This window comes from Branchiostoma belcheri, unplaced genomic scaffold, assembly GCF_001625305.1.
Source record: "Branchiostoma belcheri isolate BF01 breed outbred unplaced genomic scaffold, Haploidv18h27 scaffold1, whole genome shotgun sequence".
In the NCBI taxonomy this organism is placed as follows: Eukaryota; Metazoa; Chordata; class Leptocardii; order Amphioxiformes; family Branchiostomatidae; genus Branchiostoma; species Branchiostoma belcheri.
In genome coordinates this window covers 6037807-6058049 of record NW_017802379.1, presented here as the reverse complement: position 1 = coordinate 6058049, position 20243 = coordinate 6037807, and the positions used below count along the sequence as shown (strand labels likewise).

At 41.7% G+C, this 20243-nt stretch overlaps 1 protein-coding gene across 1 annotated transcript; it reads left to right on the top strand.

Moving 5' to 3' along the window:
* Positions 1 to 1762: 1762 nt before the first annotated feature.
* Positions 1763 to 18764, top strand: LOC109467451 (kinesin-like protein KIF3A). Its single transcript, XM_019765483.1, has 15 exons — positions 1763 to 1886; positions 2452 to 2886; positions 3073 to 3130; positions 3660 to 3818; positions 4264 to 4448; positions 6497 to 6594; positions 11134 to 11287; positions 11556 to 11731; positions 11969 to 12181; positions 13056 to 13435; positions 13730 to 13859; positions 16221 to 16387; positions 16579 to 16744; positions 17266 to 17343; positions 18699 to 18764. The coding sequence occupies exons 1-15, from the start codon at positions 1763 to 1765 to the stop codon at positions 18762 to 18764; spliced, it is 2589 nt and encodes an 862-aa protein (XP_019621042.1).
* Positions 18765 to 20243: the final 1479 nt, after the last annotated feature.

Genomic DNA, 20243 nt, shown 5'->3' with positions numbered 1-20243 from the left:
TATGTAGATATATCATGTAGAAATGACAATTGTGATTAAGATTTTCGGTAAGCGGGGACTTTGCCGGCACGATGCCGCTAATCATTTTAATTATCAAAATAGTCGTATAGATTTACATTAGTCAGTGATATAATCGGGATACATTTAATTTCAACTTTAATTTTGTAAAGTTTAATTTGATACAAACCTTATCCGCCCGTAGTCTTCATTGCCGAGATAGTACGTTCCACCCAGTGTGTTGGTCTTACCTTTCGTAGACGTCGGCGCTGATGAGATTGTGACTTCACTTGAAAAGACGGGTAGCATTATAGCATACGTATACTAGTACTTTAGCCTGGGTTCCATCCTTGTTAGTTTACGTCCGCTCCTACAGTCGCTACCATCAAGTAGCGACTGTAGGAGCGGACGTAAACTAACCAGGATGGAACCCAGGCTAACTAGTACTTGGGTTTTGCCCTGGATTTTTCAGCTGGCTGGCGCGGTGGCCGCGTCTGGTCTGAACGAACCGGGGTGCGTAATTTATTATATGTGCGTAGTTTATTACAGAAAATACATCAGAAAATATCAAGGATTATGCCCTTGAAAACTACATACATGTTTCAAGAAGAATCAGAAATTATATTTTCCGGCACGAAAACAGAGGGGGAGGGGGGCGCATGTACAAACTTGAAGGGCGGCCGACGTGAAGTAAATTACGTCGCAAGCTACATCATGTAAGGTTTTGCGTTTTTATTGACACTACAGTCACATTTGTATGTTGTTACCCGAGAAACCTCTGCTCGCTGTCGGAAAACGTAAAATTTTGTTGCATATTGTCAGATCACTCCGAAAACGGGGCCCCGACGGGGCACCCCGCGGGGTATTGACGGGGCCCCCGTTACCCGTATAATGTTACTTGTTCACATGAAACCGCCTGAACCGCGATTCAGGTAACTCGCATTCCTCACATCTGGTCCACGTGCCACACATTCCTTTCAAAGCGTGCCCGATCACGATTCTCTAAAACTGCATTCATTGTTGTTTGATGAAAACACGCTAGGTAGCGTGTCAGAGGTCAACGACCTGCGTGCTGGTGCCCCCCTTCCAGCGTACCTCGGCCGAATGCCGACGTGGTCCTTCCAGAGCTCGAGGCGGTGAAGCTCGTCCTAGAATAGACACATTATTTCGGTCATAACTGCTCTTTAAATTAAGTTGCTGCGCCTAAATTGTAGTATTGCATATAAATAAAGAAATATCACCCCGAGGTACACTGGGCAAGCAGGTCGTTGACCTCTGACATTTATAACACGCTACCTTGCGTGTTTTCATCAAACAACAACTAATGTAGATAAGAAGAATCATGATCGGGCACGGTTTGAAAGAAATGTGTGGCATATGTGGACCAGATGGGGTGGAATCTGGATCTGGTTACACCGTCTATGACACTTGAGGCTTGTCTAGTGCAGAAGATCATTGGAAGTCATCTGTACCAGTGCAGGTACACAGAAAGAAGCTTCAAGCACTAGTAACACTAACATTATTGCTGGAATAAACGAATGCATGAACGAATGAATGAATGAATGAGCTAAGGAGGGGTGCTGTGTTAAGCGCAAATATCAGCAACACTTCTTGTCTATGTCACTTTACAGATGTTCGTCAGTACTTCTTTTACGTCAAAGAAAATGTGAGCACAAATTGGAAAGACCTGGCCTTCCATCTAGGGATTGGGAAGCCAGATATTAACAACATTGCTCACAAACATCATGATGACAAGTCTCGCTGTATGGACCTGTTGGAGGAGTGGCTCAGCCATAATGGAGAGAGAGCCACCATAGAGGTCCTGGTGGACGCTCTGTTAAAGGCCCATCTGCAGAATGTCGTGGATGGTCTGAAAAATGAATTTGGTGGTAAGATATCGTGTTCGTTGTGCCATGTTGTAATGGTATGCAAAGCTGAAATTATATTAAAGGCAATTAATGGTTATTTCGTCCCTTTTGTTTAGAGCTATATGATGTTTTGACCCAAAAGAATTTTCACCAGCTTTTCTTTTCATCCAACGTCAACTATTACACCCATGTTTGATCATCTATTTGAAGGATGTTAAACATTACTGAACTTTTAGAAATACAAGCTTAATAGCGCATTGATAATTAAATCACTGAGAAATGGGAAAGGTGCGTGATTTGATGCTTTTCGCTTTTGATGCAACCTATGCCACTATCACTGCTGCTTCAGTAGTCGTTGTAACTATTACGCTAAAATGGTCCATAATGTTTTATCTTGGAATATACCTGAATTATGAAATTTGCCATCAATTTGTTTATCTATCAAGCTTCTCACATGGAAAAAATTGTGAAATATCCGGATATCCATGCCTTCTTCACTTCACATCCTCTACAACATATAGTTCAAACCTTCTTAGCAAATGTAAAAAAAATGGTCTGACTTCTAACCTCCTTTGTTTCCTGACAGCGCTTCCTGTGCGTGTCAACCTGAGTCAGAAGCAACACCAACAGGAACAGATCGCGGAACGGGTTCAAAGTCGTATCCTGGAATTCGAGGAACGACTAATAACTGTTGACGTTTTGAGGGATCCAGACCGCCTCCGGAAAGCACGGCAACTATTGAGGGAACATAAGGCTTTCTTGATAGACCTTTCAAGTGGATCTGTCATCCTCTTCCTGATGTTCCAGTGTCAAAAAGACCTGGATGGTTTCTACCACAACCATGACAAGGTTGGGGAGGGAACTCTGTCTCACAAACTCTCTAGCATCCTCATCCCAAGCAACATTCAGGAGGAGTTCAAAGCAACATTCGGGAGCAACATTCAGGAGGGTACCCAACTGATTGTGAGGCTTCAGGTGAAGCGCGAAGACTATGAGGGAGTCCGAGATAAACTGGAAAAAGGTAAGAGTCAAATCGCACAATTTCACGTCTCTTGTGTTTGTGGGTTTGTACATGGCTTGATACAGTGACGTCTAAGAGATCTTGTTTGCGATAGATCTTGTTTATGCTTGTGTCAGACGTGTCCCATTTGCAAAGCTGCCCCCTGTGGCTTTCTTGAATTCACTTTCAACATAACGACATCCTCAGATGGCCCTGCTGAGAGACCAGGGACACCCCAGCGTGATCATCGGCGTTCACAGCGCAGGTAGGCTGTTCTCTGTTTTTTCCCCGAGTAAAATTATGTCATATTGCAACAAATAGTTCACTAACATGACATGATGTCGGGGTTTTGGGGACTGTGCATGCTTATGTCAACTACATCCAAACCATTGTATAGAATCTGGCAATTTCAAAGTGTTTTTGATGAAAGCTTATTGGAGATCGAGAAATACCTCCGAGTCAGCGTTGTTGAACTACAGTATTACATGTACTTTTGCGGTGGTTTTATTTCGTGGTATGAGTTCTAAATTCTGGTTATTTGTCGTCTTTCCTGATTCTTTCTGCGGGTAGAAAGGGCAAAAGGTTCAGGCGATAGTTATGTTAACCTTCCAGTTCACCGTACAGGTAACGGTGGTAACGGTGACAACACAAGCCCAGTCGTCTTCACTTTATTGATTTTATCCGGGAATGGACGACACGTACTAGTACGATTTTCTGCAAAAACAAGAAAGATCTAAGTTTGTGTGACAATGAGAAAAAATTATGATCGGAATGGTTAACATCATTCGTTACAGACCCGGCTCTGTCGAAGGTGATACAGATACCCAGGATGATGGCGCGATGAGTACCCAAGATTGCAATCGGCTGCAGCTGCATAAGTATCAGATCACACAGAAGTTGCAGGTTGATGATGTCTTGGACCATCTTCTGGAGGAGAGAGTGATAAATGACAGGCAAGTCGGTTTGTTTGTTTGTTTGTTTGTTTGTTTGTTTATCTACCAGTATTTCTATCTTCTTTATAAGGATAGCTCTATTTCATTGTCTGTGTACTGCTTGTAGGCAGTCGCCATGAGCATTACATCTGGAGTTATCTTGTTTTTGGCAAACATTCCGATGTAGATCAGAATACTAATATCTCACTTCTTCCTGAGTCCAAAAGCTACTGGCCATAAACGTTAGATTCCTAATCATAGCTTGTCCAGGTACGGAGAAATGACATAGACAATAGCAGTTTCCGTAAAAACCAAACTCGTTCTATGCTTCACATGTAACTAATACATGTACATTAATAGTCGTGATGATCCGCATGTTTCAAGTTCTGCTCTTCACAAACCTAGCCTCACAATCACAAAAGACCCAAAATTTGACGGAAGCAATGTTCCGTGATTGAACTAACAGGGATGTGGGCGAAATCATGGACTCTAACGATGAGCAAAAAGCGTCCGTGCTGTTAGACATCCTCCCCAGAAGAGGTGCACGCGCCTACGACGTCTTCTACGATTCCCTGCTGCTGTGTGAGTCAACGGACTACTCGGACCTGGTCCTCGATCTGGACAGGACGGAGATGGGAGGAACAGGCCAAGGTATACTAGGAGGGGATGGAGATTCTTTAATTGTGTTCTATGTCTCCAATGAAGGACATGCATATTGTTTTTTGTTGTTTATTGTTTAAACTAACTCCATGAGTGGCAGGTCATATATGTCACACGCCATTTAGATTTCATTGGCTATTTTCTTATATTTCAAATGCCGTGATATGGATGAAGGCAAGTGCATTTTTGTCATGTATAATTAGTAAATAATTATTGTCAGATATCTACAGCCAAAGAAACAGATACAAATCTATATGAGATATTCAAGAGGTAACTCATATAATATCCGTGAATAGTTTCATCAGGTTGGTAACAATGGTAAGACACTGAGTAAAGAGCCGACGTTTCGGTGACCATCTGTCACCTTCCTCAGGGCAATTCTGTCTGGTTCACGTTGCATGTTTTGTGTGTTATGACAATTCTGTACGTTTCGAAACTCTTTGTGGATTCTGTTCCTAGTTTTCTGTACCTAGTTTTCTGTATACTTCGTGCTTTTAAATAACTGACCGCCATTATGTATGTATATCCAACTTCCGCACGTTTGAGAACGCATTGTAGATACTCCAATTACGCATATGTGTAGATATGTAAATATTGTACATTTGGGAATGCATCCATAGCAGCGACACCTGTGCTTCAGTGCAATGTGAACCAGTCAGAATTGCTCTGAGGAAGGTGGCAGACGGTCACCGAAACGTCAGCTGAATAAAAGACTTGGGCCGTGTCTAAACGGAATCACCTAAGGCGGTTTACATGTGGTTTACCCCGAAGCCGGTTTCAAGTGACTCCATCTGAACGCTCCGAAATCACATTGAAAGCGCATCGATCCCAAGCCACTTCTAGAGGTGGTTTCGAATCGGTTTCCCCGCATCGCGATTTGCGTCTGAACGCAATGTGATTTCAATGTGACTTCGCCTGGTCATGGATTACGGAGTGATATTTCTTTTTTGATATGCAATACCAACTTTTACGTGGCAGCAACTTAAAGAGCAGTAATGGTCAAATAATGTGTCCGTTCTAGGGCGAGCTTCACCGCCTCTGGCGGGACCACGTCGGCATTCGGCCGAGATACGCTGGGAGGGGGGCATCAGCAAGCAGGTCGTTGACCTCTGACATTAATAACACGCCGCCTTGCGTGTTATTATCAAACAGCAATAAATGTAGCTCAAGCGCATTATGTTCGGACACGGTTTCGCAGGTGTGTGTGGCACGTAGACCAGATGTGAGGAATGTGAGTTACCCGAATCGCGGTTTGGGTGATTCCGTATAGACACGGCCTTGGTTGTGTAAAAAAGAGTTTCTTTACTCAACTCAGATAATAACTGGCGTCACGGCATAAGGCATTGTCGAGCTACGGGCGTCATGATATACGTGTTGTTATCGTTTCCAATTTGCTGTAGCGTCTTTTTGACGCGAGGTTAGTTTCTTATTCGGGAGATATTACAGTATGACTGATAATGTTGTTATAACGTCCTTAATTTAAATTTAAGGCTGCCAATGCATGTCAGACAGTGTCGCATTACTTACTCTACTGCCCCATGCAAAACCCCAATCATGTAACTCCCCTTGGCAAACTCTCCAGGCACCTAGGACACACATTCAATTTTAATGCTCTCTCGGACAACGCTAAATCTCACTCAACAATTCATTACCGCAACAAAACGTTTTTAAAAATTTTTCTTGTATTTTTGCATTGTGTCCGTTCTTTTTACTTTTACGTACGTCATTGGGTGGAAAATTGATTCTGTGGTTCCAACACCTTTGTTTTTCTATTACTTCGTGTCACTTCGTGTCGTGTGTATTGTCAACTGTATTCTCTACACAATGGATTCCTTTTTTTATTTATCCTCACATTCTGTGTAAGTGGTAGCGTTGAAATAAGTCTTAGATACTTGAGCATGCTACCACTATGTGTTGTACTATGTTATACTGTGTGAACAATAAAAAAAACTTCCTTAAATTGACCTACTTGGCTGTTAAAAGGAAGAAAATTGAACTGGATCTCAATGACTGTTTGATTTTCCCCACCTCTCACACAGGACGTCAACCGCGGAACAGAATCCAAGTGGTCATCCGGGTGCGCCCCTTGCAGGGGAAGGGTCAGAGATGTCTGAGTGTTGACAGTAGTAAAGGGGAGGTAAGGTTTCAGGAGTTACCTGAGTTGGCCAAGAAGGTTAATGAAAAGAATAGCGTTTGCATGTACATGTATGTGGTTTAGCACGATAACTCAAGAAGGTTTGAATGGGTTGTTATAGGAAAAAGTTTATTGCAAATTCATGCCCAAGGGCTAATTGCAAGAACATGATAACAAAATAAACAAAATTAACAGTAAAAATGATAATGAGTAATGCTAATGCTACATTAGATATACATTTGTTGGGTTTGATTTCTTTTCCGTGTGCAGTGGAGTATGAAATGGCCGACATTTGGCGAGATGTATGAATTGGGAGGTATTAATAGACATGCAGTTTTTTGTAGACTGGGAAGGTGAATAAAGGTAGGGAACATGTTGGTGACCAAATAATTATCTCTTTCGGTGTTATAATGAGGGCAATGACAAATAAAGTGCATTTCATCCTCCACTGTATTTCCTGTACAATATAAAGTTATAAAACTTGTAGGTGGGAAGGTAGACCTTGGTGAGACCTCGAAATGATTGGATTTTGTTTTCCTTGGTACTGCAGTGGAATTTCCAGTTTTTATATCTCTGGACATGCTAGGGTCACCAATTTTGCATGGTAGATAGCTTTTGTGCTCGGAAAGAATTGACGTTAGTATAACCCCTTTGCAGCGCGATAACGAGCAAAGCGGTGGTGCATTGTGTAACTTATATAACGTTGAACATTTAGGCTTATATACGTTATTTACATTTCACCCATACTACATTATGGGGAAAATGTATTGTTATAGCTTCACCACACTATCTGTGGTGAAACATATTGTGTTTTCTGGTGTTTCTTCTTCTTCTCCTCCTTCTCCTGACATTTCTTTAAATGGATTCAACTCTGCCATTTTTAAGCCAAATCACCTGAATTTGGCATGGAGGTAGAGTCGGCAAATACCCCCAGACCTTTTTTTTCATAATTTGGATACAGCAGGCTTTTAAAATTGTTTTATTTGTTGTTTTTTGGCCATTTTCTGACAAAATCTGTACATTTGGAGTCCTCTGGAGACCTAGTATTACACCCCAATCATCTGAGATTTGGTATGGGTATGCTTTATATATCTACCACAATTCATTATACATTTTGGCATGCAACCCTTTAAGTAATTTGGTACTTTTGGACTGTTTTCAGGCCAAAATGCACTGTATAGTGTGGGTGCTTTGACTAATAAGACTGGAATTCGGACTTTGACTATATTTGGGCATTGGGGTAGGGGCAGGTGTCTCTGATTAGAGATGTGAGTCCTGATTGGCTGTCACTTAATTGCTTTATTTGTTAGAAGAACACCTGTGCATACTTATAAGAGGAACAATTACCTTGTTATGGGTTCACCACACCACGAAGTGGTGGTGAACCCATATTGCTTTTTCTGATGTTTCTTCTTCTTCTCCTCCTTCTCCTGCCATTTTTTAAATGGATTCAGCTTCTTCATTTTGGGGCCTAAGGACCTGAAATTTGGTATGGAGGTACAGTGGGCAAATACCCTTAGGCGTTTTTTTAATTTTTGTGATACAGGCTTTTAGAATGGTTTTATTTGAGTTTTTTGGCTGTATTATAGCAAATGTATTGCTGTGTCAGTGGGCAGTGTTAACCACATTTGGGCATGAGTCATCACAATGGAATGCAGGGCATCAACCAATAGGCATGCAGCTTTCCTCTCTTCTTCTTGCTGATTGGCTGTTGGGATTTAACTTGATTAACACCTGCACAGAGCATTTCCACCTGCACAGAGCATTTCTTGCTGATTGGCTGTTGGGATTTAACTTGATTAACACCTGCACAGAGCATTTTCCATACTGACAGTATGTCTTTATTCAAGTGTTTTGGTAGGTATTTCAAGCTTTTCTGCTCCAGCATTGGAATGCGGGGCATGAACGTTTTTTTTTTTTATTTTGAAAATCAACAGTTTGCATTATGCAATTAAAAATCCTAACCAATAAAGTAGGGAATAGCTATCCAACTGTTGTTTTAGTTGTATGTTACTTCATATTATAGTTATATCAATGTAAATCATTGTTTTCCCTTGTGTTTCTCATTCTTTCCCTGCCATGTCGTAAAATGTGGTGAACCCATCGCTGTATTTGCTCCAAAGCAAATATTGGCCTTTCTAGTTTTTTTAGAAGTACTGGCTAGGAAATAGAGTGCCTTGGGTTGTTTTCGGTGGAAACATGTCGTATAACCTACATTTTCATATACATGTACCTTGCAATCTTTAAACCATGTTTGGTTATTGGTTTTATCCAAACATAGCTCAATCGGTAAGCAGCCTGACATAACAACTAAGGCCCTGTTCATATGAAGTCAGTGAAGGCGCTTTACATGTGGTTTCACCCGAAGCCGGTTTCAAGTGGCCCCATCTGAACGCTCCAAATCACATTGAAAGCGCCTCGAACCAAAACCACTTCTAGAGGTGGTTTCGAATCGGTTTTCCCGCATCGTGATTTGCGTCTGAACGCAATGTGATTTCAATGTGACTTCGCCTGGTCATGGATCACGGGGTGATATATTCATATGCAATACCAAATTTTACGTGGCAGCAACTTAAAGAGCAGTAATGATCAAATAATGTGTCCATTCTAGGACGAGCTTCACCGCCATTGGCGGGATCACGTCGGCATTCGGCCGAGGTACATATGCTGATAGGGGGCACCAGTAAGCAGGTCGTTGACCTCTGACATCAATAAAATAATAACACGCTACCTTGCGTGTTTTCGTCAAACAGCAATGAATGCAGTTTCGGAGAATCGTGGTCGGGCACGGTTTGAAAGGAATATATATGGCACGTGGACCAGATGTAAAGAATGCGAGTCACCCGAATCGCGGTTCGGGTGGTTTCATATGAACAAGGTCTTACAAATACCCTGCTCAGACGGAATCACTCAAAGCGCTTTACATGTGGTTTCCTCCTAAGCCGGTTTCAAGTGGCCCAATCTGAACGCTCCAAATCACATTGAAAGTGTCGCCCAGCATGATCTCCTTCCCAGGATCGTCTGTGTGACGAACCCAGGTGCCAGAAGCCCTCATGCGGCAGTATAATGTATTGCACAACGCATATTCAATAGGGTTCTTTAATAGGACGCTGTGGAGGAGCGTGGCCTCTGGCGGCACCACATCGGCATTCGGCCGAGGTACACTGGGAGGGGGGTACCAGCATGCAGGTCGTTGACCTCTGACATTATTAACACGCTACCTTCTGTGTTTTCATAAAACAGCAATTAATTCCAGAAGTGAGGAATGTGAATTACCCGAATCGCGGTTCAAGCGTTTTCGTGTGAACAAGGCTAAAGTGTGGGGGTTCTTTTTTTTTTATATTCCAACATGTAATCACCAGACGTGGTGTCGGCACACTCAAGTTTTTTACCTTCGCCAAGAAGGTTATGTTTTCAGTAGCGTTTGTCTGTTTGTTTGTGGTTTAGCAAGATAACTCGAGAAGCAGTGGATGGATTGGAATGAAATTTGGTAGGTGGGTAGGTCTTCATGAGACCTAGAAATGATTAGATTTTGGGCCCCCTGGCGGCTTTCCTAGGTACTGCAGCAGAACTTCCGGTTTTGATATATTGTGATCTGGACATGCTAGGGTCACGAATTTTGGTTGGCAGATAGCTCTTAGGATAGGGAAGAAGTGACATGAGTTTGGGTCCCCTAGCGACTTGTTCTGGAACTGCAGGAGCGTTTGTTGAAAAATTTTCGAGGGAGGATAACTCAAGAACCGGTTGACGGATTGTCGTGATTTTTGGTATGTAGGTAGTTGAAGTGATGCTTGCCATAATCAAATGACAATTATGCAAATCAGGAGCTTATTTGCATAATTAATGAGGAAATTCTAGAAATCTGCTTTGTTCGATAATAGAACTATGAAACACTTGTGACATCTACTTGAGAACGAGAAAAGCATCTGAGGATATAGATTATGTAAATGAGGACCTAATTTGCATAATTAATGGCAAATTTTTATGATTTCATAGTTGTAACTGCTGGGAATTTCATACTTGCCACATTTGGAAGGTGAACATCAATAAACATAATTTATTCAAATCATGACCTCATTTGCATAATTTATGAGGAAGTACTATAATAGCCTTTTTTGTTAAGATAAGGCTGTCATTGGGTGGAGAATATGATCAACTGATATAATCCATGCAAATGAAGTGCTTATTTACAAAATCAATGATTAAAATTGTATAATTCGTCAACCGCAAGAGTTAACATCATTTGGCGAAGGTATGAGATCGTGGAACTCTTGTTCAACTTATATTAATGCCGCCACCAACACAGAGGACAAATACATGACAGGACAATACTCATTTACACCTGAGCGAAGTGGGGGTTCAAGTCCATAATTATAGTATAATTAATTAATAATACTATAATTTCATAAGCAACATAAACTAATAAAAAGCCAGGTAAGAAGTGCACAGAAGAAACATTGTCCGATACAAATCAGCATTGTTGAAGATAACGCGACCATCTTATTTCGGGGGACATAAAGAGATATAAAATCTTATTTGCAGGTGACGATTCATACAGACCAACCTGAACTGAAAAAGCATAAATTTGATGAAGTGTTCAATGAGGAGACCACACAGGAAAAGATCTATGATACCATGGCCAGCCCCATTGTTGACGCAGTACTGGAGGGGTACAACGGCTGTATTTTGTGTTATGGTGAGCTACAGACCACAAAGCATTCCATCAAGTAAAATCGTCACTAATTATATGATATATCAGGATATCTGAGAACTACATTATTAGATAGTTGACATGTTTATGTTTGAAAACATGGCACATACGTCCTTCATATGTGGTCAAACGTCTCAAAAATATACATGTGTGCCAATCATGAGTCCAAGGCAAATTGCTTGATAGCAACAATTGAATTGATACAGTTGATATCGAGATAAATCAATCCTTGTTATTGCAAATTTTAATGTAGGAAAAACTGGCTCGGGGAAGACTTACACCATGGCAGGACCATCGGATAGAGACCTGAACGAGAAAACAGAAGGCATCATCTACAGAGCGCTGAAACAGCTGTTTCTGAAGTCTCAGAAGAAACAGGAGTGGGACATTTCATTCTTCATCAGCGTGTTTGAAGTCTACGAAGAAAAGGTCACTATATAATTCTTATTTTGTCAATTACAAGGTTAATATTAACCTAAAAGTAGCACAGATATAGATGAAATAAAGTGAGAAACATATATATGCTGATCAATATCATAATTGAAGCTTCAGGTCACTTTTAACTTTATGTGGATAGCATGAATGTTCTAACAACAATAATTTTGTTTTTTAGATAAACCTTTAACAGCCTTAGGCAGCCTATAAATGCAAACCTTCATTTCGTAGGTTTATGACTTGACAGTGTCTCTGGCGGATCGTCGGCCCTTGAACATCACAGAAGACACAGATGCCAGCGTGTTCTACGCCTCGAATCTTAAGAAACACGGCATCGCCAACGCCAGGGAAGCAACGAAGGTGTTCTTCAAAGCATCACAGGCGAGACGAACACGACCCACAAAGGCCAACGACCAGAGCTCTCGCTCTCATATGGTCTTCTTGGTAAAGTAGACAATCAAATAGGCTGTGTAATCAATTATAGAACTACCTGCAAATATTAGAGCTGATTATTTATCCCATTTATTTAGTACTGAAACACACTTCACTGGAAAAATTCATAACAAGGGTGCTACGAGTATCCCATTGAATTACCAAATAGAGAATTTATGAATCTTTTTCTAGAGAACCATATAGAAAAGTTTTGGTGGTATAATGGGATAGAATTTCCTCCCTTTAGCTATCCCATGTAAAAGTAGTTTTTTTAAGACAAAACTTTTCAGTACTAAATAGATGGGATGAATAGCCAAAGCTGCAAATATTTGGTTTGTTAATGATATGTTAAATCAAGCCGCCCGACAAAGAGAGAAAATAGTGTTATACTAATGCCTTTCATATTCAATCTATCGCAAGCTGCCTGAAATAAAGTAGGAACATGCACAGATTTACTAACAATATAAAATGTACTATATCACCAGACCTACTGGAACAACAAACTTAAACGCGGATAGGTTTTTGTCATGCTTTGTCAAATGATAATCCTAGCTCCCTGGGACACAAACGATCACTCAATGGAGGCGGAGAGGTATACACTAACGTCACGTGTTTGTTTCATATCACTTCTTCTTGGTTATTTCTATTTCTATGGGGCTGTAATGGACAGTGTTATCTTTTGGTACACAGTTTCGCAACAGCAAACAGTTTTAATTATGATAATTCAGACATTAACAAAGGCTGATTCGCTGTCTAGTATATTTCGATTTAAACAAATAACGTGTTATTTACAGGAAACCTTGAAGGAGGAGAAACAGAACTGTTGTAAGGACTCATGAATCATAAAAACATGACATACGACCTATTTTCTTTTGTTTCAAATTAGGTTGAGGTGACCATTCTCCACAAAGAGGGAGCAAAACCAGGCCGCAAGGGACAGTTGTGCCTGGTGGACCTGGCAGGGAGCGAGTCGGCAACGGGAAAAGACACAGGTTTCATCAACAAGTCCCTGTTCCATCTGAAAGAGGTTATCCGATTTCTGTCTGAGAAAAAATCCAAGAATTTTATATTTAGGCTCAGCACGCTAACAAAGCTTCTCAAAACAGTCCTGGCCGGAAACTCGAGGACGGCTTTTATCATCAACGTGGATCCGTCTAAGAAGTCGCTACAACCAACACGAAGGTCACTCGAATTCGCTTCCCATGCTAAGAAGGTCCCGGCCAAGCCAAAGATCAACTACATCGCATATGAAGATCTCTGCAGGAGGTGTATATCTTTATTTGTTATCACTGTTTATTCCTTCCTTGCTTATTCGCCCTTTATACTGTCTTTCATCAGGTATGTAATGTAGTAGGTTACTAGTAGCCTTTGTCTTAGCTTATGGAAATAATTTGATGTTAGATATAGATGACGATATGTTGACATATCTATCGATTTGGACACGGCTAGACACAACATCCAACGAAAGTACTTTCCGCTTCACGAACTAAAAGCCTTATCAAGGTTTTAAAATGCCTGCACAGCGCCTATCAAAGTAATATGTTCACTCTTCAATTTCAGGTACCTGAAGGAAATCGGAAAACTAAAGAGACAGCTTAAAGCGTTGGCGGCGGGACAGTCGGAAAGTGACGAAACTGCTGTGTTGACGGAGCATGCTACAACAGCCGGCGTCGAAAAAGACCCCGAAAAGGTAAAGTTCCAAAGTGCGGTAAAAATAAAAAGATCTGTTGATACATGTACATGTAGTTCAGGCATTAAGCACCGCACATAGCCGACACTTGTGGCTTTCTCGTTCGTAATTCAATTGTCATATGCGTGCGAAGGAAACATGTAAGTCTACACAAGGAGGCTCAAATTGCTCTAAAGTAAGACATTTTAACATAATGAAAATTTATGAAATAAAGACTAAACTTTAACTGCCAACACTAAAATAAATAGGAACTTACCCCAAATTTTTGGCTGTTCACGGAATGGACTCGTCTACTCTTGGAACGTAACGTCAGAGACATAAAACACATACATCTCCGGGACACTCAGTATCTTTAGAAGGGGTTAAAATCCTCGATTCTGAATCGGACTTGTTTGCGAGGCGGTCTACATAAGAGCTCACAGACCTACCCTGAACAGAGACGGGGGGGCGACACAAGTTATCTGGCACGTATGACCCGCTAAGTACTACGGTAACGTGTCTCTGACGTCACATTCCAAGAGTAGACGGGTCCATTCCGTGAACAAGTTTGACGGATCGAGGCAGCCGAAAATTTGCGCGAGTCCCAATTCATTCCAGTGTTGGCAGTTAAAGTTTAGTCTCTATTTCATAGACTTGTACCAATACAAATGATAAAAAATTTCTTGATAATCACACGATTTTCCAAACATCATCTAACGCAGTAGAAAATATTGCAGACTTGTACCAATACAAATGATAAAAAATTTCTTGATAATCACACGATTTTCCAAACATCATCTAACGCAGTAGATTCGAAGTCCTTGTATAAGTTCGGGCATACCATAATTTTGGGATTATCAAGTGAAGCACATTTTGGAATACAGATTTCGTAGTATGAGTTAATTTGCCAAATGAGAAAGTTAATTTGCCAAATGAGAAATGGAACGAAAAGATAATCCTTTGTGAATCTTTGGATAGGGAGGCCACCAAAGATGACCACATAGCTCCGACCCTTCCCTGTCCAACTTGTTTCCCTTCCACCTTTCTAAAAGCATATCGACTGCAAATATGAAGCAAAAATTGTGCTTTGTGGACAGTCATTACCAGTTTACAGTGATACATAATTAAGGGTTAATGACCCACCCCGAGGTGAATATGGTGTGATAAAGCCTTGTCAGTTGCTATAACCACCGAATAAAGCCACCAAGTGAGCGCAGCGAACGAGGTGGCTTTATGAGGTGGTTATAGCAACTGACAAGGCTTTATCACACCATATTCACCAAGAAAGGGCGGGCCATTAACGCTATTATCATATAGCTTACACGATAGCCTATCCAAATTGATGCAGTAAGTGACACAATGTACAATTTACCCGTTGCACATGCTGAATAGAACATAGTTCCATTGCTGGAGTCACCTGAGGTCACTGGGTAGAGTTCACGTTCTATGTCTTCTATCTGGGTCACAGGCAGGGAACAGGTGTTCTTATGGGAGTCACCCGAGGTCATTGGAACACAACTCAAGTTACTTTTGGGTTTTTTAGAACTAGAGCCGTGTTCTATTGGGTCACCTGAAGTCATATGCGGGTGATTATTTGGTTGTTTAATGTATGGATTGGGATGAATAAATACCCGATTTTGACTCTATTTGTGACATTACGGCGTCATAAGGAATGTGGAATGGAGCCTTCTGATTGGTCAACGTCACCCGGCTATATGATAATTAAGGGTTAATGACCCGCCCGGAGGTGAATATGGTGTGATAAAACCTTGTCAGTTGCTATAACGCCCGAATAAAGCCACCAAGTGAGCGCAGCGAACGAGGTGGCTTTATGAGGTGGTTATAGCAACTGACAAGGCTTTATCACACCATATTCACCGAGAAAGGGCGGGCCATTAACGCTATTATCATATAGCTTACACGATAGCCTATCCAAACTGATGCAGTGAAGAGTGACACAATGTACAATTTACCCCTTGCACATGCTGAATAGAACATAGAACATAGTTCCATCTGGAGTCACCTGAGGTCACAGGGTGGGGTTCACCTTCTAACTGGGTCATAGACAGGGAACAGGTGTTCTTATGGGAGTCACCCGAGGTCATTGGAACACAACTTGTTATTTTTGGGTTTTTTAGAACTAGAGCCGTGTTCTATTGGGTCACGTGAGGTCATATGAGGGTGATTATTTGGTTGTTTAATGTATGGATGGGGATGAATAAATACTCGATTTTGACTCTATTTGTGACATTACGGCGACATAAGGAATGTGGAATGGAGCCTTCTGATTGGTCAACGTCACCCGGCTATATGATAATGAAAGTTAAAGCCCCTCAAGCTTGTTTTATATAAGGCCTAAAACGTTTTGATGCCTTTTCATAGGTTGATGCAAACGAAGTTCGTGAGCTGGTGAACTCCATCTTGACGAACACGGAGCAGGAATCTAAGGCCACGCTAGACGACCTTCTGGGCAAAGGGTTCGAAGAGATTAAGAGCGAGATCTTAGCGCAGACTACAGATCTTAAGAAGAACTTGGATGTTTCAGAAAAGTGAGTAACGAGATCTGCTATGTCCCCTTAATTACTGACTATCAAAACCTACACATAACGAACAGCAGCACCAGGCCATTATCTCCGTATACGAATTTGGGATGGGTTTATCTTGGAGGTTTTAGGTAACCAATGTTGACTGTGCGGCACCTGCTATTATATATTGATAAAGCCCAACGTCCATCACGCAGGCTACTACAGGAGGTTCACAGTACGCAACAACATGTGTTAGAACAGCTGCAGCCCAGACAGCTGCTAACCAACATCCAGGAGCGGAGAGCGGAAGAGCAGCACCACTCACGTGACGACACATCCGGTCAGCTCGATGATCACGTGCAACAGATGAATAGGACAATGGTAAAATCACGGACACTATTTTTCGCAGATGTTGGTTTTTGTAAACAATTGCACGATAGATCTATCAACCAAGAAAAAATCAATTCTTACAGCTTCACCTATGAGAAAATATCAAGCGAAACATCATCCGCATTGTGTGACATTTAGGATCTCTTTCATTATGCTAGTAATGACGGTGGCTCACAAGTACACATCTGCGTCGTCTGTGCCGAAAGAAAGCTTCCTCAGACGTGAAGTTTTTCCTGTGCAGACGACGCAGGTGTTCGGGCAAACGACGCAGGTGTTCGCGCAAACGATGCAGGTGTTCGCGCAAACGATGCAGGTGTTCGCGCAGACGATGCAGGTGTTCGAGCAAACGACGCAGCTTTTTTCCGCGCAGACGACGCAGGAGTATACTTTTGGGCCACTGTACTATTGCACTATTACTTAAGTGGAATAAATTTCTTTCGACTGTAGTTTTGTTGATGACTAATCTATCATTGAATAAAACAATGAAATATTTATCTGGTGATATTTTACAGGAGGAATTCACAACTGTGCACCGCAAGGTTGAGGAACACTTGAGGAATATCTCGGCGAACATGAAGAATGAGAGCGCTGTAAGTTTCTTTGTACGAGTATAACCACGTAAAGTTACCACTTAAACTTGCCACTACTCCAACGCACATACTGGTCCACCGACGACTGTTTTGAATAGTTGTTATGATGAGACCAAATCTATAGCTCCATCATTATCCAATTGAGGGGTAAGCGTTGCAGGTATACATGTTATTACCTCCATGAAATGTGTCATGGAGGTTATATTTTCAGTTGTGTTTATCTGTCTGTCCGTCCTTCTGTTGGTCAACAAGATAACTCAAGAACGCCTGGATGGATTGATTTCATACTTGGTTAATTGGTAGGGTGTGACGAAAACTGGAAATGATGAGATTTTGGTCCCCCTAGTGGCTTCCCTTGGTACTGCAGCGCAACTTCCGGTTTTGATATCTCGCGATCTGGACATGCTAGGGTCATGAAATTTTGATGGAAGGTAGCTCTCGTGCTTGGGAAGAAGTCATATGAGTTTGGGCCCCCTAGCGGCTTGTTCTGGAACTGCAGGGCACTTTCTGGTGAAATGTTTAAAAGCCAATAAGTCCAGACAGGAACAACATATTTTCATTATTTTTGGTGTGTAGGTAGCTGAGAGAGAGATGTACATAATTAAATGCAAATTATGCAAATGAGGACTTTATTTGCATAATTAATGAGGAAATTCTATAAGTACAGTGTTTTACATTATACTACTTACATACATGTAATGTATGTAACCTATGGCAGGCGGAACTTCAACAGATACTAATTATGCAAATGATGACCTAATTTGCATAATTAATGCGAAAATTCTATGGTTTCGTAATGGTGAATGATGAGACATCTGTAAGTTAATCAAAATTTAACATACATCACGATGCATATATCATGTTAATGCAGAGGTCATTTGCACAATTAAAGAAGAAATTTACATTTACATATCAAGATCATATTTCTTGGAGGTATGAGATCTCGGAATTCTAGTTATTTATTATTTCGAAAATTGCGACATTCACAATACAGTGGCCACCCTGGCAGCAGAGCTGATGGCGGGGGCCACAGACAGACATGACTACATGACTATACATACATTGTAGATCAACATATAAGTTATTATATTTACAACACTAATTGAAATAGGTAAACTTAGTTGGAGGTCGGAGGTCAGAGGTCGAGAATCCGTACAGTGGAAATAATAGACAAGTTATACATGTATTGAGACTATTGAGACACAAGTCCAAATCATGCCAGTAGAGACTTTTTTCACTTGATCTTACCAATAATTGCCATTGCATGCCGATGACTAGATACATGTATGTTAACTTTTACTGATTTTTAGGTCGATACTGATCAATACATTGTCTCTCCATACGTCCATGTGAAGGCAGGGGCGGCGGCAGCTGATGAACAGACGTCTCAACCCATTGATGGAGGCCAACAACAGAGGTGAATTTTTGTTTTCGTTCGTGCATGGAAAATCATAATATAATAGGTTACCTTTTTGTTCGGACAAAGTAGGTTTTAGCTGGAATTTCCTCAGTTCTTGAAAAATGTTGCTTTGAAAGAAAAGCTTGCATTCAATTGGGGTACAACATCTTTTATTCAACCAACATCAGAGTATTGTGTTTTTGTCATTCCTTTGTATACAACACCGTATGGTGTTTGACAATTCTAAAAGTTCAGGTCCCATGTAAGAGACGACGGCAAGCCTTTGTCAAACATTCACCCACCTCACACGAATTCGTTCCCCAACACCAGCGAACAGGTCGGCTGGTGTTCGGGACCAGATTTTGGCCAGTCCTACCTTTTGTATATGACTCAAAAAAACGAATTGACGTCAAATCTGATTCCTGAACACAACCTGAACATTGCTGACTTACTTTTGGTGGCTTAAGGTCGAAAACCAGCCAACTATGATCGTACCTCCCGAACGCCTCACGAATGTTTCAAATATTTTGAAACAGTCTGCTGGCGCATGGCGCAGCCGAACGCCAGCCGACCCGGCCAGCCGAACGCCAGCCGACCCACTCCTAACCATGGCTGGTGGGTGTTGGGCTAGCGTTCGGGAAGCCAAATTCGTGAATGTGTGACACATGCCAGTAGCCAAGGTCCACTTTTTATCTAAAGGTCCAAGATTTTTCTTTGAAAGATGGACTGATTCGTATCATCATCGTTGGTCCCTCACCTCAGACAGTGGGAAGAATCCCTTCATTCAAAGTCCTGGCTACGGGCATGTCACAGGGGCTTAATTACCCTGTTGAAACATGGATTCTTCCAAGAATGCCTCCCTTACCTAATCAAAAAGTCCAAGTCGTTCCCGCGCGTGCACTGGATAGGCAGACAAACAGACACTGTGTCTCCGAATACTTGTGGCCAACATAACTTAAGAAGGTATGAATGCAGTGTAATAATATTTGGTAAGGGAATAAGAACACCAAGGTCATTGTCGATTTGTCGATTTTGGTCAAGAAAAAGTAGGTTAGGTTTGGGCTCACTAGCAGGTAATTTCAACATAGCACACACGTGAGATTCTTACAGCGAAGGCTCATCCAACATGTTCGATCTTCTTTCAGAGATCACGTATCATTGAGAGAGGATGCCGGAAGCTACGAGCCACCAAGAGAAGGGGATGCTGGGAGCCACGAGCCACCAAGAGAAGGGGATGCTGGGAGCCACGAGCCACCAAGAGGAGAGGATACTGGGAGACACGAGCCACCAAGAGGAGAGGATACTGGGAGACACGAGCCACCAAGAGGAGAGGATACTGGGAGACACGAGCCACCAAGAGGAGAGGATACTGGGAGACACGAGCCACCAAGAGGAGAGGATACTGGGAGACACGAGCCACCAAGAGGAGAGGATACTGGGTATCCGTGGTATGATATGCGTGGCAAGGGTGCAGGTTGGAAGGTTTTATTGGTCATATTTT